Source organism: Lontra canadensis, unplaced genomic scaffold, assembly GCF_010015895.1.
Source record: "Lontra canadensis isolate GAN:19392208 unplaced genomic scaffold, GSC_riverotter_1.0 scaffold1, whole genome shotgun sequence".
NCBI lineage: Eukaryota > Metazoa > Chordata > Mammalia > Carnivora > Mustelidae > Lontra > Lontra canadensis.
This window is the reverse complement of record NW_022630995.1, coordinates 86180309-86204045: the sequence shown is the minus strand read 5'-3', so window position 1 is coordinate 86204045 and position 23737 is coordinate 86180309. Positions and strand designations below refer to the sequence as shown.

The 23737-nt window shown below is 35.1% G+C and overlaps 1 protein-coding gene across 3 annotated transcripts in view; it reads left to right on the top strand.

Moving 5' to 3' along the window:
* Positions 1 to 23512, top strand: part of ADAD1 (adenosine deaminase domain containing 1) — a 110286-nt gene extending 86774 nt beyond the window's left edge. For all 3 annotated transcript variants that reach the window (XM_032858293.1, XM_032858283.1, XM_032858275.1), the window contains exon 13: positions 23186 to 23512. In XM_032858293.1, the coding sequence (XP_032714184.1) occupies positions 23186 to 23265 (80 nt within the window). In that variant the 3' untranslated portion in view covers positions 23266 to 23512. The remainder of the gene's footprint in view (positions 1 to 23185) is intronic.
* The last annotated feature ends 225 nt before the right edge of the window (positions 23513 to 23737 follow it).

Below are 23737 nucleotides of genomic sequence, written 5' to 3'. Positions count from 1 at the left end.
TATACTCTTAATTCTGGAAAAATATTTATGGGGGTGTCAAAATGTTTTACATATTACACATATTTTCAAAGATTCTACCTGTGTGGCAAAAAGCATTACCTTTATTTTTCCTCTTCTGATGACTCTTTGGAATTTCTTTAAACCCCCATAAACTGACTGAATGGATGTAGGTAAAATCCCTGTTGGTTACATGAGCCCACACTTAGGTGGCTGTTGTAATTCATACAACTAACGCCTTCTGTATGAAACAATTTTTCCTCCCTCTTTCTTTAAGGGGGTGGGGATACAAAAGTGGCTCATGAAAATTTTCTCTTTGTCATAAAACTATGGTGAACACGTGGAGCGCTATGGTATGGTGGACAAGAGTAAATAGTTGAAAAGAATAAATTTTTAGATTTGTTGATTAAACAGGAAGAATATTGGTTTCCTGTTTAGGATGGTTTTACCTTTTGATCTTCACAATGACTGAGCTAATGCATACATGATAGATTACTTCTTACACAATCAGCTAGAAAAATTAAGGCTAGAATACATGAATGCTCATTGAGCTTGAGGTACTGTTTTATGCTATTTTAATTTGAATATTTCTTGTATCTGTTTTAATCTCTTAATAACTGTTGTACATTTTTTTTTAATGGGCATGATGTTTAACAAATACCCAGAAAAGGGCTTGCATGAAAGGGTACAAATGCTAGTTTTGGGGAGGAGGGTTTGGACAAATGTATTTTTGCTGCTTTATTATTTTTGCTGGGCATCAAGGGAATGTAAGGTGAGTTAGAATGTCACAACAACCAGGGTGGTTTTACTTCCTCTTGGTCTCAGGGATCAGCCAAGCTATTAAATATTTTTCCCACTTTATGTCCATTTCACTTCTCTCTCTCTCTCTTTTAAACAGATCATTTATATTTCTTTAAATATAAGGCATAAGATAAGAACAATAGGGATCGCCAAGTTTGTTTGTAGGTATCTTACTAACTAAAATTTCTGGACACTATTTGTACATACTTTAGGAGAAAGAGAATATGATGTGGCTAGCTTGAGGTGTACCAATACTGGCCTAAGTAGTGTGGCTGGGGCTGAGAAAGGCATGGTAGTAAACAGACCAGGAGGCTGAGGCAGGTCATGGGGTGGGGGTGTTTGTGTGTGCATGTGACTTGTGGAGTAAGAGCAGGCCTCAGAGCAGGCATATTTGGTCTCATTTATTCCAAGATGATTCTTATTATATAGAAGTCAGAATTGAATTGACAAAAGTTACTTAGAAAGGGTATCCATTATAATTTTTAGAGCACCTTTTATGAAAAAATGAATAAAGTACTACAAACAACTCATGACATATATTGAGAAAAGGCTTTGCATCCAATAGTACAGATGCTAGTTTTATAATAGACTTTATATGTGCTCTATGTAAACCAGTTCATAAGTTTCAACTTGTTATGTTTTTAACCTCTTTAATAGACTTAGGTTTATCCACTACAACATCTGGAATACTATGAGTGTAAAATAATAATGCTTAAATAAGATCAGATCAATATTCTTAAAGTCTGTAGAGTAGGTAGGATACTTAGGACATGTGTTAATGTGTCCTCAGTATAATGCAGTAACAGCTTCAGTATAATAATGGTATGGGTATATACTTGTAACTTAAACTGGAGAGAATTGAGGAAATCCTCAATGAGATTGCTTATAACTCCAATTTTACTACCTTATATTTTGTGTCTAGTCTTTAAAAAGACATTTCTCTAGCACCTCGGGTATACAGAAAGGGAGAGAAAAGAACAATGTGAACACACACAGTCTAGTTTAAACCTTATAATGAACTTGTAATGATTCCCATTTTGCAGATTAGAAAACTGAATCTCAGATATGTTAACTAATTTGTTGTATGTCATGAATCCTTTACTGCGAGTAAGTGGCAGAACAAGGATTTGAAACCAGAATATTCTGACTGCAAAGTCCACCATTGTATTCTTTCTTAAAGAAATTGATGTGCATTATAAAAGATGCGTATATAGATGAGTGTAATCTCAGTAAAACATAAAAATTACTGCCTCAAGAGAAGTGGATATAAAGAATTTTGAAGAAAGAATATGACTTCAAACTGGATTTTGACAACATGGTTAAACTGTAGATATGTACATTTAGGATGAGGAAGAGTGGTAGGCAGGAAAGGTTAACCATTCAAAGGAGCATTTGTACTACAAAAAAACAAAGGAAAAATGGTTTGGTTTAGTACCGTTTATGCATCAGGTAACATTCTGAAGAATATAAAACATCTTTGTAAAATTTAAAAACAAGCATTAAATAGTTCCTTTGATGGAAAAAAAATGAAGGAAAAGACAGATTAGAGATCAGTGATCTTTCAGAAAAGATTAGAGACAAGTTAAATGATCATGATCTTTTTATTACTAAAAAGTGCAAAATCTTTCTCTGTACCTTTCAAATCAAACTAAGCATTAGTTCTAAGGGAAGGGCTATTTAATAATCTGTGGGTCAACTTTGTTGTACTTGTTTTGCTTCTCTAAAGACTTCAGTATTTCATCCCAGCATCATCAACTCGGGCCTTTACCCTTCCAGAATGGAAGAATTCAGGCCCACACATTTTTCTGTGTGGGGGCTTTTCCAATGAGGCCTTTGATGTTCTCAAAGTCTTGATATTTCTAGTTCTCCAGCTATTTCCATTAGAGAATGGGTCAGTATATGGCTACATTGATGGGACCCTGTAGAAGACTGAGTTCTTAAGCCCCGGGCTTATCCCTATTATCATATAACAGGCACCATTATGAAGCTGGACTGCCAATTTCTTTCTTTAAATGCTTGTGGATAAAACTACCATACACTGTGGCATACTTTCACTTTTTTAACATGTTTGACACATCAGCTGGCTTCTCTGGCTGTAGTGGTGGTAAAATCAGTAAGAGACTGCAGGCTACTGCCTTTGTCACACCCCCTACTTCCCCTTTGAAAATAAAATTCTATTCAATAAGAAGCTATTTTCATTGCTAAACATTGTTTGTGACTCAGCCTCTTAGACTCAAGAGTAGCCCAAGTTCTCTTAAAAGAAAAGCCCTAGTCTCTGAAGCTGCCTACCAAAGAGATTGGTCAGTCAGTTGCACACATTGTCCATTCATCAAAGCTGACTTTCAAGGACTCCACCTCCTGCAAGAATGTTTTCTTCCTGACCTTTTCTCATTGCTTTATAAAACTTTAATTTAGACTGATGTTTCATGCCCGTATTAGTGTCTACAGGCCTCTTGGCTTTTCAAGACACAGTTGTCTCCCTTTGAAATTAGGACATATTGAGGAATAATCTCCATACTACCCAGAGAATATTCAGCTAAGAGCTCTGTGCTTCCCGTGAAAACCTGAATTTCTTCAGGCATAAGTTGGTGCCCAGTCTTAGTCTTTATCTGACCTCTGGCCCTCTATGATGTGATAATACTGTAAATCTATCTGTGGATCACAGTTATGTCTCATTCATGTGTGCTTTTCTTCCATGTGGGCAATTTTAATGTTCATAGTCTTTTGGGATGGAAGAATTATTTCCTTGGTACTTTTAGTTTTACAAAGTGTTTTCAAATTCATTATCTCATTGAGTCACATTTTACTGATAAGAAATCTAACATTTGTACAGGTTAAATAACTTGCCCAATAACACATTCTTAAGTTAGTGGTGAAGTTAGAGCAAAACCCCAAGACTTCCTGACCCCTAATGATCATGTGTATTTCCGGGGTAAAATAGTGATGCTAAATTCTAGGTGCATTAGGCTATACAGAGAAGGCTGGATTAGTTTGTGCCTGCTATTCCATCTCATTTCACTCTATCAGTGATAGCTGATGAGCCAGGCAAGGCATCATCCACCTTCGCCTAACCAATACCTTACCTGAGCAGTTTTAGGATTTCTAAGAAGTTAGAGCAGCTTAATTCACACAGCTACAGAAGCTAGGTATTCTCTCTCTCTTTTTTCTTCATCTCTTTCTGGGGTCTTTTAAAAGCAGTGGAGAACTTGATGTTTCCTAACACTTCTCCTGTATGTGAAGTAAGAAAATAATTGCATCTACTGTGGATTTAAGTTGCATTGTACTTTTAGGAGTACAGTATTCTAAAGCTGACATGGGATATCACACACTAGGCAGTTGTCTGCGTTTGGCAACCTAGAGACACTTCACTGCCTGAAGTGAGTAATGAGAATGGGAGGATCTTCCAAACCCTAGGAACTTTACTTTTTGTGTAAATAAAAGATCCAAGTCAAGATACACAGCAGTTAGCAGAAGTAGAATGGGATAAGCTGACAGTAACAGCAATAGATTTGCAAGACATTTCAAGTCTATAAAGCACTTTCACATCCATTTGTCTCCTCTTATGGCAAAATAGGTAAAGAAACATTTTCTGGTTATATGTATTTCACTAACAACTTTATTTTCTTGTACATTAAGAATTAAGCTTGCAACTTACAGGTAAATATTAGCTTTCTCCTCTGCTAAGATAAGTGCTTTCATTAAAATCTTCTGAAGATAAAATTATCTTCCTTTAAATACTTCCCCTAACTTTGTTTCTAAGTTCTCTGTTAACCATTTGTTCTTCCCTCTTCTATAGTAGCTTCTTTGGATGTATCATCGACAATCCATTGTTCCATCATTCATGTTAAAAGATAAAATGAGGTGTATTTAAAAATTTAAGAGTTTGAACAAAAATCCATTTGAATTGGGTAGCATCCCATCTAACATATAGAAGGGAGCTCTGAGGAGTTGTACAAAATGAAAGACTTTTATAGCCAGAGGGAGCAAGAATGAGCAACTTATACCAAGCAAAAAAAGAAAAAAAAAAGTTGGTTATTACAAGGCTACTTTCTTTTAGGGGATGGCATGGGTCTGTCAGGTGGATTATCTAGTGATGAGCAGGCGATTCCTTATTGACTGGTTTAAGATTTCATTCCTAGGAGAACAGAAACTGTAATTAAGTCTTGGTTTAGTGATGTGGGGCTTAGCATAAGTGACTTCATTTTGGGCATGGGGTCTTGTTTTTAACACTAATAATAATTTTTAAAGCTATAGCCTGATTTTTTGTTTAAAAATATAACATTATTATCTAATTTAAAAATAATGCATAATATATATTCATTATAGAAGATTTGGTAACTACAAGAAAGCTAAAAAAAAAAGTGAAAATCAACTGTAATCTTACCTTATAGAGGTAATTGTTGATATTATATACTGGTATAAGTCCACCTAGTCTTTTTTTCTGTGTTATAGTTTTTCGTGCTTATTTTTCTTTTAATGTGTTATAAATATCTCACATATTATATATTCATTTAAAACATTATGTTTAATAATTACATAAAATTCTGTTGTGTGACTGTAGTCTTTTATCAGGTTTACATTAATTCCAATCATTCACCATATGAACAGTGCTGTAATTCACTGAAAACTTTGCACATAAATATTTGTGTAAATTTCTAGTCATCCCCTTAGGATAAAATCCTAGAAATGGAATTACTGGGTCAAAGACTATGAACATTTTAAGTCTTCTGATACTTACTCAGAAAGTTCATAAAAATCTAATATTCCTTATCATTGGTATGAGCTTATTTTTCTGTGCTGCCTATGTTGGTTCCATATTATCAAATAGGGGAGGGGGCAAGAGGGAGAAAGGAGAGGATCTAGTGAAATGTGTGCTGATTGGTGGTTATACTAATATGCTGAGGTCCATCATTAGAACTGGGAGTCAGACCTGGGGTAGGAGTCCTATTTATTATTTATTGGCTGTATGAGTTTGAACATATTATTTATCTTACCTAAGCATGTCTTCATTTTTAAAATGGCAATATGGACCTCCCTGGACTCTTATGTGTAACAAACAAGATAGCATAAATGAAAGCCCACAACACTAATCTATTAACTTGGAATGAATAAGTGATTCCATGATCTGTTTCTGATATGCTACCACCTTGTCCTTTTCTACGAAGATCTTTAAAATGATGGGATTTCCTTTGCATAATATCTTCATATCATCCAGGTTCGCTAATCTGCCTAATTTGAGGGTTGAGAAAGAAACAGGTGAAAACTTTACCATCCCAACATTACCCAAATTAAACTCAGAATCTAATTTAATTAACCAAATAATTTTTAATCATTCTGTGAGGTCACTAGAGATAAGGTTATTATTCCATAATATATCAGTCCCACCTAAGGGGACTCTGTCCATTGTAGAGAAGGAACAATCATTTGCCCTCTGCCCACCTAGGTGCTTGGCAGAGACCCCCCTCCTATAAAAAAGATTAATAGAAAAATGTAATAATTTTAACGGCATACATGCATACCTGTAGGATCCCCACAAAAATATGAGACTCAAAGGGCACCTAAACAGCTGAAGTTTATATTCCATCCTGAGCTAAGGAAAGGGATGGGAGTCTGTGGCTTCAAAGGGGAGAAGGCAATTCATGAAAAGATGAAAAGAGGGAATGTTTGGGAAGCAAAATTACCTTGCCTTGTCATGCACTTAAGTCTCTCAGGTGAAGAACTTATTTCTGGTAATAGCTTTCTTCCTAGCACAGGCCTCTTCCTAATGTAAATTTCCTTATAAACATAATTTTCCCCTTATAAAATACTAAGTTCTGCTCTATTTTCAGAGCCTCTCCTGGGTCTGCAAGTTTTTCAAAATAACTCAAAATAATCCTGATGCCAATGAAACATATTTTGAGATGGTACATTCTGCTATTGTTTACCATCAAAATTGGCCTTTCCTGACCTGAGTTGAAAGACAAACTCATTCTTTAACACAACCAAAAACCAGAAAATTAATTTTTTAAAATTCCTTTGTGCAACAAATCTCATGGAGAAGATGGTAAATGGGTTTCTTCTCATGCGCTGAATTATTAGTATTGTATGCCTGGAATGCTGTACTGAGAATAATTCTGTCCTCAGTGAAGAAACATGTTATGGATATTCAATCTGCAATAGGCTCTGGAATGTGGGGTAATAACCTGGATGCTAGCTCTTTATTTCTGTTATGCCTATGCTTTCTTTAGCCCAATTCTAGCCAACTTACGTTACTTGTTTTCAAGATGTTGGTAGCTGCGAAAGAACTGTGGGAATGGGGCTGTGTGCAGAACAAAAGATCACCAACAGTTTAAAAGAATAGGGCATAAGAGATAGAAAAATAGAAAAAGCATAAAGTATTTAAAAACTGAAATAAATATAGGAACCAAAGAAAAGCACAGCCTTCTAGAAACTTAGTATATGACCCAGTCATCTCATGTACCCCAACAGGTCCTGAGAGTCCTGTGTAGTAGCAGAGTATAGTGACTAACATTCACAGTAATGATTCCACCTCCTCAAAAAAATGTTTAAATTATGTTTTGCTTTGTTTTTATCTGCTTTGTTTAGGAAGCCACAATATGCCTAATATTTTGAGGAGAGATTTTCATTTCAAATGGGTTAGATAATAGAACAAAAGCAGATGAGAACACTTAATACATCTGTAAATCAAGGCAAAAAAAATTATTATAGAAGACAGTAATGCTAGAGAAAAAGAGGAAATAAAGTAAATCAACACTCTGTCAGGGCCCACCCATGCAATCCATGGAGATGGGAGGAGGAGCCAGCCTCTGCAATTAAGATGCACCTATAGCTTCTATTACTAGGAACCAGAGAGAAAGCTTTCACACCACCTCATGGAAACTGGACTTTTTTACACTGGTAGAGCTTCCAGAAGTAGTTATACAGGTGGCTAATTTTAGAGTCAAACTTGCCTCTTTTGTAAATTTTTTAAAATTTATAAATATGTACCTTTTTCTTAATTCTCTCTTCTGTCTTTGATAAGCATCAAGCTAGTCTCACAGTATTGGGCAAATAATTCTGAACTATTCACCTGGTGATATTAAGATTCTTGTAGAGTTCATTTTACTTCTTATGCCTAGCCTGTTATAGACCAACCTATATATGCCTTTTTATGTGTATGTGTGTATGCATCTGTAATTATTTCTTAAGGATTCAGGCAGATTTTCCTGTGCAGTAAGAATGTATTATGGGCTTTACAGCATTGACAAGTCTCTGGGATGTTTTCATCTGATTCATAATTGTGAGCCATAGGATAAGGTTATTTTAACCTAGGAATAAAATCTTTTAGTAAGCTTGTTGACAATTATTGTATCAGCTCTTGTATACAAATATGACAAAGCTTCTACCCATCTTAAAGGCACATAGTCATTGAAAATATCCATATTAATAACACTCTTCCTATGCAAAATCAACCTGGTGAAACTAAGCTTTTTCTCAATCCCCCACCCTTCACTCTTACTCTCTCACTCTCACTTTTCATAGATTCCCAAAATTGTTATTCTGCAAAATAGGACAGCTCTTAGAAAACCATTTAGTTAATTTTGAAATATGAAGCATAGCAAGAACAACTAATTTTTTAGCATTTCTTCTTTTCTAAGGTGAGGGAGTAAACCCTTGGAGCACTCCAGGGACCATCTAGAAGGTACCTTAGATGTTATGGGTATAATGGGCATCCTTACAGTTTTGTTATTCTGAGTTTGGGGTATGGCTTGGGGCAGCAATAATAAGAGTTCTCCAAGGAAAATACTTGTTCCATTAAGATACAGGTATAGTTCCTAAAAGAGTGGCTGCAGGTTTGTTGCTTCATAGACCAGAATGATGACATAATGTTTTGAAAACAGGAAGAAAAATAATGCTTAAGAATTTTACTCCTTCAAATGAGAAATCATGGTTGTTTGATTTAGAACTACCTATGAACAGGGTAAGAGGCAACATAAAAGTGCAAAAAATTATTGTTGACTATTAAAAGTATATATACAGGTCAGGCAAAAGATAACGTGTTTTCAGTGTAGAATATACAGAAGACAAAAAATAAGTTTTTGTTGTCTCACACTCACGTAACTGGAGATAACACACTCTTATTCCTGCATTCAGTCTTTGTGGTTGGCTATATAGTGGCAAAATTCCAACTATTAGAAATACTTAAAAAAAAAAAAGAAATATTTTTGTGTGGTTAAAAAAATCACTGAAAGTTCTGTTGACTTGCTCACCACTACTTAGAATTAATGTAATAAAACCCTAGTATTTCTTTGATTTTAAGAGATTAATTCGTTGTTCTGTACACTATAGTAGGTTCTTGTGAAAATGGAGCCCAAAGTGATTAAATTTGATGGATCAAGCATTTAGGGAAGATTTAGAATTAGACTGTATGGTACCATTTCCTAGGGAATATAAATTCAAGTGCCACACTCCACTGGTGAGGATAGAACCACATAAGGGTCACAGTTAGCTAGGGCATCAGAGTCTAAGTTAAAAGAAGAACAAGCTCTACATCCACCCCAAACTCATCTCAGACCAGTCTTATTGGGGCAGCTATAAGACACTAACTCACCTTGGAGCTTCCTAAATACCTTGCTTTCTTCAGGCCCAAAGGATTTTTTAAAAGTTACTCTGTTATTTTTGTTGTAGAGAATGATAATTTCATCCTAATATCCATTCTTCCCTCCAGCTTAGAAAAAGAATCCTGCTTCTTAGCAGGATATATTGCTGCTTCTCAATAAAGATCATTTTCCCTACTTTCCCTTTGCAATGAAGTGTGGCCATGCAGATATAATGGCTGAAGCTCTAGTAACTCTTCTAGACCTTAAGGACAGGGGACTATAATCTAGGCATGTTAAAAATGAGAGGTATGATACTGATATTTTTATATAGCTGCCAAATAAACTCTGATTGCTTAGTTCCTAAATTCTTTTATGTGAAGGAGAAACATATCTGCTTAAGCCACTGTTATTTTGGCTTTCTCATTACAGTTGACTATCTTGAGCAATGTGGGGGTTAGGGGCACTGGCCTCTGCACTGTTGAAAATCCATATGTAACATTTGACTCCCCCAGTTTTAACTAATAGACTGTTGTTGACTGGAAGCTTTACTGATAACCGAAACAGTATACACACACACACACACACACACACACACACACACACACACACTATATGTAGTATGTGTTATATACCATATTCTTCTAATAAAGTAAACTAGAGAAAAATGTTAAGGAAATCATAAGGAAGAGAAAATACATTTACAACATTATCCTGTGTTTATTTTAAAAATCTGATCTGTGCAATTTAAACCAATGTTGTTTAAGGGTCAACTGTGTATGCAGTTAACACTGAGTACATTAGGTCATGTTCTTTTTAGACAGTCATATTTAGGGTTTTTTGTCTGCAAAATATTTAAGGTACATTATTGAACAACATCATGGGCTATAGGAGGACAAAAATAAGTAGCTATCCCTAGCCTACAAAATTTTACATTTTAGTAGGAAAAACAGACATGTAGGGATGCTCTAGTATAACTGTGAATGTAAAGGGATGGATGGGCAGTTAATTGCTAAGTGTACAATTTGCTAGTTTTTACTGGCATAAGAACAGACAGATAGGTCAATGGAATAGAACTGAGAGTCCAGAAAGAAGCCCTTAAATTTATGGTCAATTAGTTTTTGGCAAGGATGCCAAAGGGAGGAAGAATAATCTTTTCAACAGCTGGTACTGGGACTTGTTAAAAAATTTTTAAAAAAATAAATCACAAAAAAACTGCATATTTATATGCAAAAGAATGAAGATGGACCCCTACTTCATATCATATATGAACATTAACCAAAACTGAATTATAGGCCTGAATTTTAGACTTAAAATAAGAAAGTTCATAGAATAAAACATAGGAGTAAATATTCTTGACTTTGAATTAGTCAGTGGTTCCTTAGATATGCCACTAAAAGCAAAATCAACAAAAGAAAAAATAAATTGGACATTATTAAAATGGGAAACTTTTGTCCTTTAAAGGACACCATAAAGAAAGTCAAAAGATAACTCACAGAATAGAAGAAAATATTTGTAAATCATGAATCTTATAAGTGATTTGTATCCAGAATGTATAAAAAACACTTGCAACTCAACAATGAAAAGGCTAATAACCTAATTTAAAAATGGCCAAATGATTTGATTGGACATTTCTTCAAAAAAGATGTACACATGACCAAAAAGCACATGAGAAGATGCTGAATATCATTAATCAATAGGGAAAAGCAAACCAAAAGCACAATGAGGTGCCATTTCATACCCATTAGGATAACTAACATGAAAAAAGACAATAGCAAGTGTTGACAAAGATGTGAAGAAATAGAACCATAATGTATTGCTGGTGGGAATGTAAAAAAACGGCTCAGCTGCTTTGGAAAATAATTTGGTAGTTTCTCAATATATTAGAGTACTGTATGATCCAGCAGTTCCACTCCTAGGTATATGCCAAAGAAATGAAAGCATATCCAAAAGCTTGTAAACAAATGGTCACAGCAGCATTAATTAAAATAGTCAAAAAGTGGAAGCAAGCCAAATGCCTATCAACTTATGAATGGATAAATAAAGTGCTGCATATCCATCCAATGACATATTATTTGGCAGTGGAAATACTGAAGAACTGATACATTCTACAATACAGATGAGCCTTGAAAACGTTATGCTAATTTCTAGAAAGTGATCACAAAAAGCCAAATACTGTATGATTCCATTTATATAAAATATCCAGGAAAAGCAAATCCATCATGGCAGAAAGTAGTTTACTGGTTTCCAGGGGCTGTGATAAGAGAGAATGAACAGTAAGTTCTAATAGGCATGAGGTTTCTTTTTGGGGTAATGAAAATGTTCTAAAATTAGATAGTGGTGATAGTTGCCCAATTTCATGAATATACTAGAAAACCACTGAATTGTATACTCATGGTGTATAGATTATATCTCAAAGTTGTTTTGTTTTGCTAGTTTCATAATTGTGGTTGAAACATATGCAGTATTCTTTTGGTTTGTGGCTATACTGAAATAAACAATGTCCCCAAATGAAACTGCATTTATCTCTAAGAATTGTGTATATAACCAGTATATGTAAAACAACTGTATTCTTAAAATTAAGAAGAATGAAACCAATAGATTAAAACTTAAGATTGTCATTATTTTTTTTCTTTTTAAAAAGATTTTATTTCCTTTTTTAATTAACATACAATGTATTATTTGTTTCAGGGCTACAGGTCTGTAAATCATCAGTCCTACACAATTCACAGCACTCAGCATAGCACATACCCTTCCCAATGTCCATAACCCAGCCACAGCATCCAACCCACCTCTCCTCCCCTCCAAGAACCCTCAGTTTGTTTCCTGAGATTAAGAGTCTCCTATGGTTTGTCTCCCTCCCCGTCCCATCTTGTTTAATTTTTCCCTCCCTTCCCCCTGTGTATTCCCACCCTGCCTCTCAAACTCCTCATATCAGAGATATCATATAATATTTGTCTTTCTCTGATTATCATTATTATTAAACAGTGAAAGATACTGAAGGGCATTCAATCACTACTCCTATTGCTAATTATCACCACCTAATTAAGGCCCACACATTGAAGTAGTGATAATACTTTTTTCTTTGAGTAGCAAATGAAAATGGTATCCTTTAACATCAGTATATTTGAATGTTTAAAAAACATATTTAAGATAAATAACTGTACTAACAAATACTATAGAAATGTGGCAATGGTTCCAGAAATGATGGTTCTATAAGTCTTCTCTGTCACTCATTATTGGGAATTCCATATTCTACTAACTGCTCAAAACAAAAATCTATGCAATCATCTTTGTTTACTTTCTTTTGTGCTCCATATTCAATCTGTCAATAAATCTTACTGGTTCTATCTTCAGAATTTATTGTCAATCCAGCACTTCTAACCACAGCTATCTCTACCACTCTAGCCTAAGCAATTATCAGCATTTGTTTTAAAATTTCGATCATTGTCCTAAATGGTACTCCTTCCTTCAGTTCTTGTTCCACTAAAAACCTCTCTTTACACAGGAGACAGAATGATCCTTCTAAAATATAAATCAAATTATATCATGCTTATCAGAATCTTCAAGTGGCATCCCATCTCACCAAAAGTAAAAGCCAAAGTCAATAGTTGGTTTACAAGGTCCCCTTATCAATAATATCCTCTCTCACTCCTCTTCTCTCTTACTTACCTCCAGTCACACTGGCCTTCTTACTGCTCCTTGAACAAAACAGCATGTGACATTCTCATGGCCATTTCATTTGCTCTTCTGCCTAAAAGGTTATCTACCTCAATATCCGCTTGACTTATTCCCTTGCTGCCTTTAGTTCTTTTGTCAAATGTCTTTCTTTTCTGATCACCTTATTAATATTGACCTCCCAGGAACTAGATATCTCCCTTCCCTGATTTTTCCCCCTCTTACTATCTCCTTTAATTACATTGCATAATTTTCTTATTTATTCTTTAAATGTCTGTGTCCTTCCACTTTAATATAAACTCTGTGAGGGCAGGGATGTCTATTGCTATCCCTAGGTGTTATAACAGTATCTGACACATAATTGTCATTCAATAAATATTTACAGTATGTCATTCTAAAGAATTAGGATGTTTCCTGAGTACGATGGAAAGCTATTGATAGATTTTATTTTTTTTTTAGCTATTGATAGATTTTGTATTTGCATTTTATAAAGATTCCTCTAGTAATATTATTGAAGAGAAATTGAAAGAGCCAAAAACAGGAATGACTTTCTTTTCTCATGCCCAAATTTTACAGAAACACTCTATTTGGAACTGAACCTAGTTTAGGAACATAACTTATTTCCTTAAGAAAAGCCTTGATTAATTAAATAAAAGATAAAGTTGCATTTTATTTGCCAATTTGTAAACATGAGGTATAGCATCAGGTTTGTATGTAAATTTATCATGTATTGAGAGATTTTAAATGAAGCAATGCTATCATATGTGGAATCAGCTAGAGTGTTCAAAGTTTTGGTAGAAGAAGTTGGTGTGGGGGAGAAAGATGTGTGCAGTAATCCACCTGAAGTTTTGACACGAAACTATTTCATCATGAGTAAGCAAGGAAATTGTTCATTTTTTTCTTATTTTGGCCAAAAAATAGCCCTTAGTAGATGGCCATTTTGTAGTGTTTTGGATAGAAAAAGTGAACTGCTTCTCAAATAGTTAAGTGCCTGAATTCTAGGAGAGCAGAAGAATGTGCCCTTATGAAGAAAAAAATCTTTACTGATTTCTACTATGTATGATCAAGTGTATGTTCTGATTTCCTTCAATGTTTATTTATAATCTGAAATGAAAAGTTGGTCCTTCCATGGAACTTTTCCATCTTAACACTACTCTTCATAGTTAAATGACATGCTTTTTTTTTTTTTAAAGATTTTATTTATTTATTTGACAGAGAGATATCACAGTAGACAGAGGCAGGCAGAGAGAGAGAGAGAGGGAAGCAGGCTCCCTGCTGCGCAGAGAGACCCATGTGGGACTCGATCCCAGAACCCTGAGATCATGACCTGAGCCGAAGGCAGCAGCTTAACCCACTGAGCCACCCAGGCGCCCAAATGACATGCTTTTATAAAGGTTTTTCTCTTTTTGATTAGGCCATATATTTTGAGAAAAATTGTGATATGTATTTATACTATGTTAGATAAACTTTGTATTTCACAATTACCATAACCATTTAGTGTGACATGTAGTTTATTTCCTAAGAGTGTACTTTCTATTAATTTTACATATTGGTAATTTTTTGGCCAAAAAGAACTGAAAGAGCAGTTGTCTTAAATTGGATAGCTGAGTGAGAGACTATTTCTCCTGGTCCACTAAGCAGATAGCAATCAAAGGAAAATTTACTTCCCCCATTTGTGGTATTTCTTCTTGGGTTTATTTTTTCATACCTGTTCATTCTTGGATTCATGTAGTTTACAACTTAAATAATTATTGCAAATATTTCTGATTTTGTAAAACACAAATGGCAGGATGTTAAGAGTAGATTCATGGATAAAAGAAAATGTTTATTAAGAGAAGGTTGTTTTAACATGACCAAGAGATGTCTGTTTTCAAATTTCCCAAGTTACATGGACTGAAGTTTGTGCTTTTAGTCACACATAAGAGTGATAAATGCAGAGAGAAAGGTCATTTTCTACTTACCCATTTCTGCTCAATAAAGTGTTTTGGTTGAAGTATTACTTCCATTTAATCAAATAGAGGCAAACCAATCTTTTATTATCTAGTTTTACCCATGAATATCTGCAGTTTTTGCAGAATTTTACAAATAAAATCACCATACTAAAATTTTTTACATTCTTTCAAATATCCACCTTTAACCATTCCACTGGATTTCAGTGTTTCCTTGGTCATATATACTGGGCTTAAAATTCCTATCCAAGTCATAAATAAATCAATAACTAGAAACAATAGTAAAATATGAAAGTTATTAAATTAAGTTAATGGGAATGGTTAACCTCCCTCTGTCTCCAAATTTACTATGCAATTCAAATAATTTGGTCTACATCTCCGGATACAGTAAGAAAGCATGGTGGTGTGGGGGGGAGGTTGGGGAATTGGCATCAGTGAGCTTGGTTTCCCTCTACTCACTTGTTCTCAATTGTTTCTATTCAGGTGTTCAGCCTCAGAGAGATCCACTTTCTGAGAAAAAGCAACTCTCTCTCCAATTTTAAGTCCATATGAGATCTAAGATGGAAAAACAGAGATAAAACCCATAAACCCATGGCATACAATAGATATTTAGATATTTCATGAATGAGCAGTCATAGAAACAACCATTATATTTTAATTCTGTCAGCAATATGTATGTGACTCAAAAATCTTGTGTAACTAGGGATATTATTTCAATGGGCAAACTTTATTAAAAAAATTGGAAAATTTTTTCACATTTTATGGTTGACCACAATAAAGATATAGCTCAACCAATATGAACCTAATTTCTAAGAATACAAATGCTTTCAGCCTTTAACTTTTTTCCTCACAAGTTTATTTTTTTTAAGAGTATTTATTTATTTAAGAGCACTTGTGGGAGGAGGAGCAGAAGGAAAGAGAGTGAGGGAGAGAATCCCAAGCAGACTCCCCACTCAGTGTGGAACCTAACAGTGGGCTCAGTTCCACAACCCAAGAGATCATGACCTAGCTGAAATCATGAGTTGGACTCTTAACCAACTGAGTCACCCAGGTGCCCCGTCCCACAACTTTATTGAAGTATAACTGATATACCAAAGAAATGCACATACATATTTACTATATATAATTTTATGAGTTTTGACATAGGCATACCCATGAAGCCATCACCACAATTAAAGTAATAAGCGTATCTATCTTGTACTCTCCCTGCTTTTTGTAGTAATAACACTTAACATAAGATAAACCCTGTTAACTATTTTTTTAGTATACAATATAATATTATTAACAATAGGCACTATATTTTATAGCAAATCTCTAGAACCTGTTCATCTTGCACATACAAAATGCTGTACTGAAATCTGGAAGTATAATTGCTTCAGCTTTGTTTTTCTTTCTCAAGATTGTCTTGGCTATTTGGGGACCTCCATGGTTCTAAATATGTTTTAGGATTTTTTTTTCTATTTCTTTAAAAAATTGGGATTTTGATCTTGACTCTATAGATTTCTTTGAGTAGTATGGCTATTAAACAATATTGTCTTCCAACTTGTGAACATGGGCTATCTTACCAATGTTTTGTGTCTTCTTTTACCATTGTTTTGTAGTTTTCAGTGTGTAAGTCTTTGACTTCTTTGGTTAAGTTTATTCTTAAGTATTTTATTCTTTTTGATATAATTGTAAATGTGATTATTTTCTTAATTTCTTTTTCAGATAGTTCACTGATAGTTATATAAAATGCATCTGATTTTTGCATATTAATTTTGTATCCTTTAACTTTACTGAATTTGTTTGTTAGTTTTAATAGGTGTGTGTGTGGTGTGTGTGTGTGTGTGTGTATGTAGTCTGTAGGGTTTTCTATATATAAGATCATGTCATTTATAAGACAGATAGTGTATCTTCTTTTCTCAGTCAGATGGCTTTTACTTCTTTTTCTTGCCTAATTGCTATGGTTAGGACTTTTAGTACTGTGTTGAATAGGTGTGGGAACAATGGATAATCCTTGTCTTGTTAGTGATCTTAAAGGAAATACTTTCAATTTCTCATTATTGCATATGATGTTATCTGTAGCTTGTCATATATAATCTATTATGTTGAAATTCCTGCATATCTTTAAGCTTTCTGTCCCTTTTCCTCTCTCTCCTTTATGGGCATATTGGTACACTTGATGATGTCCCATGATTCCTTCAGGCTTTCTTTGTTCTTTCTAATTTTTTTTAAGTGACTTGGCTTGGGTTCATGGATTCTTTCTTCTGCTTGGTCAAGTTGGATGTTGAAGCTCTCTATTGAATTTTCCTATTTAATTATTAAATTCTTGATGTTCAGAATTTCTGTTTAGTTCTTTTATGTAGTTTCTATGACTGTTGATATTTTCATATTGTTCATATATTGTTTTCTTGTTTTTGTTTAGTTATCTGTATTCTTTTGTGACTCACTGACCTTATTTAAGATGATTATTTTGAATTCTTTATCAGGAAATACATAGATCTCCATTTCTTTAGGGTTGGTTAATAATGATTTATTTTGTTCTTTTGGTTGTGTCATATTTCCCTGAATCTTTACATTCCTTGTATTTTTGCACTGGTGTCTTTACATTTGAAGAAACAGCCACATCTCCCAGTCTTTATGGATTGGCTTCAGTAAGGAAAGATCGGCATTAATCATTCTAGCTAGTTTCTGGGAGTTTTCTAAACCTTGTCTGTGGATGTTTACACTCCACCCATTTTGCCACTTGTTGGAAGAAAAGTCTTTGGTGTTTTGTTTTGTTTCATTTCATTTGTTTTGGTATTTGTTTTTTTTGTTATTGTTGTTTCTTGGTTTTTGTTTGTTTTTTGGTTTGTCTGTTTTCAGCATTCAAGGATCAAAATTATTGGACTCTCAAAAAATTTAGAATATAGGTTATAGACAGAAAAGTCCTCTCTTGGAAAAGAACTATATTTTGTTCCTTCTCTGCTATCAAATGAGCCACCTTTAGTTTCATTTTCTCTCTTATAGGGTTTTACTAAGGCAGCAAGAAGGAGCTGATGTATTCCAATATTCTTAATTTCCTATCATTTCCTCAAATACTATAGCCTTAAATAGGCATAGATCTGTCCCCCAAGATAAAACAGTTTTACTCTTTCTCAAGTTTCTAGAACCTTTTCGACCAGGAATAATAATGGAGTGCCCATTGTTATTGGTCCCACTTTTCTCCACTCAACAAATTGCACATCACATTTTAGGGTCTGAAACTTAGAGCACTTCAGTTTCAGGTACCAAATTCCATGTTAGATAGAATACCATCAGCCATAAGTTACAGAAGCCCTGCTTCAGATTGGCCTGAACACCAAAGATATTTATTTCACCTGTTAGGAAGTCTAAAAGTAGGCTCGATTTCAGAGCTAATTGATTTAGCAGCTTAGAGATGTCATTAAGCACCCCAATTCTCTGCTGCCATGGAGTTGGATTTCTATCAAAACTGGTTACTCTCATGATCATAATATGGTTGCCAACAACAGCTAGAATAATATACTTCCTTGATTATTTCTAGCAGGAGACTGAAACTAGACCTTTTCCCAGGAACTCCAGTAGGTCCTTGATCCATATTGGCTTAGGTCTACTCATCCCCCAATTAACAGTTCCAAGGGACATAGTCTTATCATGATTGGCTTATACAAATATCCTGAAATAAAATGGATGTTGAAACATTAGTTCCAGTATCCTCTACAGCCAGGCCTTTGCCAGTATATTCATATGCAAATGAAAATCCTAACTTTCTAATATCTTTTCTCTAGCCAACTTTCTCCCTGTGCTCTCTTATACTGAAAGTCTTAGAGTAAAGACTCTATTACATGCATGAGTAGATACTGGCAGAAAAGTTATTTGAAAAAGCTATGCATCTGTCATTTTAGTTTTAGCTTAAGTCATTGCAACCAATACTTTATTTATTTTTATTATTTATTTATTATTTCTTTTTAAAGATTTTATTTGTCTATTTGACAGAGTGAGAGAGAGAGATCACAAGTAAGCAGAGAGGCAGGCGGGGAGGGGGGGAGTGGGCTCCCTGATGAGCAAAGAGCCCGATGCTGGGCTTGATCCCAGGACCCTGAGATCAGGACTTGAGTTGAAGACAGAGGCTTAACCCACAGAGCCACCCATGTGCTCCGTATTTTTATTATCTATTTTGATTCCAGTATAGTTTATATATAATTCTATACTTGACTCAATCATGATAAATGTACTCTTAAATCCCTTCACCTACTTCACCCATCCACCCTACCCACCTTCCCTCTAGTAACACTCAATTTGTTCTTTATAGTTAAGAGTTTGTTTTTTGGTTTGTCTTTTTTTTCTTTATTCATTTGTTTCTTAAATTCCACATTTAAGTGAAATCATGTGGTATTTCTCTTTCTCTGACTAACTTATTTCACTTAGCATTATACTCTCAGTCTACCCATGTTGTTGCAAATGACAAGATTTCATTCTTTTTATGGCTGAGTAATATTCCATTGTGTATATGCACATCACACCTTTTTTACCTATCATTTATCAGTGGACATGGGTTACTTCCATGATTTGGCTGTTATAAATAATGCTGCAATAAACATAGGGTATGTATCTTTACAAATTAGTGTTTTCATATTGTTTGGCCAAATACCCAGTAGTGGGATTACTGGATCATATGGTAATTCTATTTTTTTAAATTTTTAAAAGATTTTGTTTATTTCAGAGATAGAAAGAGGGAGCACAAGCAAGGAGAAAGGTAAAGAGAGTTGGAGAACAAACTCCTCACTGAGCAGGGAGCCTGATGTGGGGCTTAATTCCAGGACCCCAGGACATGACCTGAGCTGAAGGGAGACACTTAACTGACTAAGCCACCCAGGCACTCCTGGTAATTCTATTTTTAGTTTTTGAGGAACCTCCGTGCTGTTTTCCACAATGGCTGCCCCAGTTTGCATGCCCACCAACAGTGCATGAGAATTCCTTTTTCTCCACATACTCACTAAAACCTGGTGTTTCTTATGTTGTTGATTTTAGCCTTTCAAACATGTATGAGGTGATAACTCATTGTAGTTTTGATTTGCATTTCCCTAATGACGAATGATGTTAAGCATCTTTTCATGTCTATTGGCCATCCATATATCTTCTTTGTTCATGTCTTCTGCCCATTTTGATTTGGATCATTTGGAGGGTTTTTGGTGTTAAGTAATATATAAGTTCTTTATATATTTTTGGATGCTAACCCCTTATTAGATATATCATTTACAAATATCTTCTCCTATTCAGTAGGTTGTGTTTTAGTTTTGTTAGTTGTTTCCTTTGCTGTGCAGAAGCCCTTTATTTTAATGCAGTCCCAATAACTTATTTTGTTTTTATTTCCCTTGCCTCAGGAGACATATCTAGAAAGATGTTGTTATAGCTGATGTCAGAGAAATTACAGCCTGTGCTCTTTTCTAGGATCTTTATGGTTTCAGGCCTCATATTTAGGTCCTTAATCCATTTTGAGTATATTTTTGTTCATGGTGCAAGAAAGTGGCCCAGTTTCATTCTTTTGCTTGTAGCTATCCAGTTTTCCCAACATCATTTTTGAAGATATTTTCCCCATTGTATATTCTTGCCTCCCTTGTTGAAGGTTAATTGAGCATATAATCGTGGGTTTATTTCTGGGTTCTCTATCTATTGCTTTGATTTATGCATCTGTTTTTGTGCCAGTACCATACTGTTTTGATTGTTATAGATTTGTAGTATTTCTTGAAATCTGTAATTGTGATACCTCCAGGTTTGCTTGTTTGTTTGTTTTCTTTTTCAAGATTGCTTTGTCTAGGGGCACCTGGGTGGCTTAGCCAGTTAAGTATCTGACTCTTCATTTTGACATAGATCATGATCTCAGGGTCCTGGGATGGAGCCCTGCATCAGACTCTGTGCTCAGTGAGAAGTCTGCTTGAAGATTCTCTCTCTTCTCTCTCCCTCTGCCCCTCTCCCTGCTTGTACTTTCTCTCTCTCTCTCAAATAAATAAATCTTTTTTAAAAAGATTGCTTTGGCTATTCAGGGTCTTTTGGGGTTCCATACAAATTTTAGGAGTGTTTATTCTAGTTCTGTGAAAAATGTTGGTACTTTGATAGGAATTGAATTAAATCTATAGATTACTTCAGGTAGTATGGACATTTTAACAACATTTATTCTTCTAATCTATGAACGTAGAATATCTTTCCATTTACTTATGTTGTTTTAATTTCTTTCATCAGTATTTTATAGTTTTCAGAGTACAGTTCTTTCACTTCCTTCATTGAGTGTATTCTGAGGTGTTTGCTTATTTTTGATGTGATTATACCTGGGATATTTTAAAAGATTTTGTTTCTTTATCTGACAGAGAGAGAGAAAGAGAGCACGAGTAGGGGGAGCAGGAGGGGGAGAAGCAGGCTCCCTACTGAGGAGGGAGCCTAATGCAAGGCTCCATCCTAGGACCCAGAATCATGACCTGAGCTGAAGGCAGGCACTTAACTACTGAGCCACCCAGGCCCTGGGTTTGTTTGCCTAATTTCTCTTTCTGCTACCTCATTATTAGTGTTTAGAAATGCCATGGATTTCTGTATATTGATTTTGTGTTCTTTGATTTTACTGAATTCATTTATCTAGTTCTAGTTCAGTTTTCTGGTGGAGTCTTTAGGGTTTCCTAAATATAGTATCATGTTATTTACAAATAGTGAAAGTTTTACTTCTTCCCTCCCGATTGGGTTGCCTTTTATTTCTTTTTGTTATCTGATTGCTGTGGCTAGGACTTCTAGTATTGTGTTGAATAACAGTGGTGAAGGTGGATATCCCTGTCTTTTTCCTGACTATAGAGGGAAAGCTTTCAGTTATTCCCCACTTAGGGTGATGTTAACTATTGGTTTTTCAATATATGACTTTATTCTGCTGAGTTATGCTCCCTCCAGATCTATTCTGTTGAGGGCTTTTATCATGAATGGATGTTATGTTTTGTCAGATGATTTTTATTCAACTATGGAAATGATCACATGGTGTTTATCCTTTCTCTTGTCAGTAACCAACACTTTAATAGTTCAGTAAAGCAGATGGACTCCTTATATCATTCAGGGAATCTTTAAGGTTGAAAGTAACCCCAAAAGAATGGCTTAAACAAATCACTTTGTGTCACATAAGAAAGCTGAACATATGTATTTGCTTGTACTTGCTCAGTAGCTTGACAATGTCAAGGTTATTGTCTATGATTTTCAGCCTTTTTTATATATGTCTGTCACCTCGTGGTTACAAAATTGCTGCTATAATTTCAGATATCAAGTTTCATTTAAAGCAGGAAGAAGGGGGAAAGGTGGCCCTACTTACCTATAATTAGTAGAATTAATGAATGACCCATGGCCTCCCCTGGATGATAGGTGACTAAGAAAAAGGGGTCTACATAGAACAAAAATAATGTCTTCTATACACTGCTAACTGGATAATGTATGTAAGCATATGTAATTCAGTGTAGAATAATTTGCTTTCTTTTTCTATTTAAATTCAATTAGCCAACATATAATACATCATTCATTTTTGATGTAATGTTCAGTGATTCATTAGTTGCATATAACATCCAGTGCTTACAATTTCTTCCAGAAAATGGAAATGAGTTATAGGTGATGATAGGCATAAGGATCTAGATATGTCCAATCTAGCTACCCTATTCTATATGACTGCTTCAGGCTGTCTACTTATGGCAGCTCTCCTGGACATGGAGACTCGTGCTGTCCATGACCCCCTGTTACCTGTTGGTTTGCAGCCCAAACTTCTGGGTTCCTGTCCAAAAGAGCCCAGCTGGTTTGGTGAATTGAATCACAATTGAGGCTGGAGGAAGCTGTGGTTGACCTGCTTTTTACTATCTCACAAATAGCCTGATGATATATTCTCAAAACTCTTTCACAGTGTCCATGTGAGGAATAAGGGATTCCTGAAGTCTATCTTTCTTCCTCTGTCCCCAAAAGAGGCCTTTGTTATTTTGGATTGGCAAGCTTTGACAGAATATGGAGAATCATTCCCTCTTTACCTAAGCCTCTATAGTTGTCCTCATCCTTGTTTCAACTCTCTTATCTCCCCTCTTTATCTCTTGTAACTCATTGGACAATGGGTGTGAAGCATCCACAGTGGAGGGAGAAAGTATTATAGCAAAAGTGACTTCATTTTGTCCTTCATTAAGTCCTGCTTTGTTCCCACAGCATCTAGGAGCTGGATGCAGAAGAGGACAAGACTGGAGGACCTAATTCCCACACCTCCACCATTCTCTGGTTCATCCTAATCTGAACAGAGAGAAGACTGAAGCCCTTCTGATGACCCCATAGAATCCCAGACCTCTTGGAACGAAGGCAGCAAGTAGGAGGTAATTGTCTTCTGTTGCCTCCAGTTCCAATTCTCTTCTCTGTTAGAGCAGCACTGCTCTCCTCTATATGGACTTCCCTTCTGAGCCTGCTACTTAAATCCTATCAAGGAATTCATCCCTCCCACACTAGTGGTTCTGTTCTAAGGCAAATAAAAATTTAAAAAAAGTTATTTTAGATTTCTGAGTCTAGGGATCTGGCTAATGGTTTTTCACAATTGGTATTTGAAGGAATATGGTATATATTTTCATTTTTTAATGTAAACTGGTCATTTAAACATAGAAGTGATATACACGTAGAACGTCAACACCAAAGATCCAAGCACAACTCATGAACAGATGTGGCTTATAAGGCAATGAAGATTAGGTAGTAGGACTTGTTCAGATCTAAAGA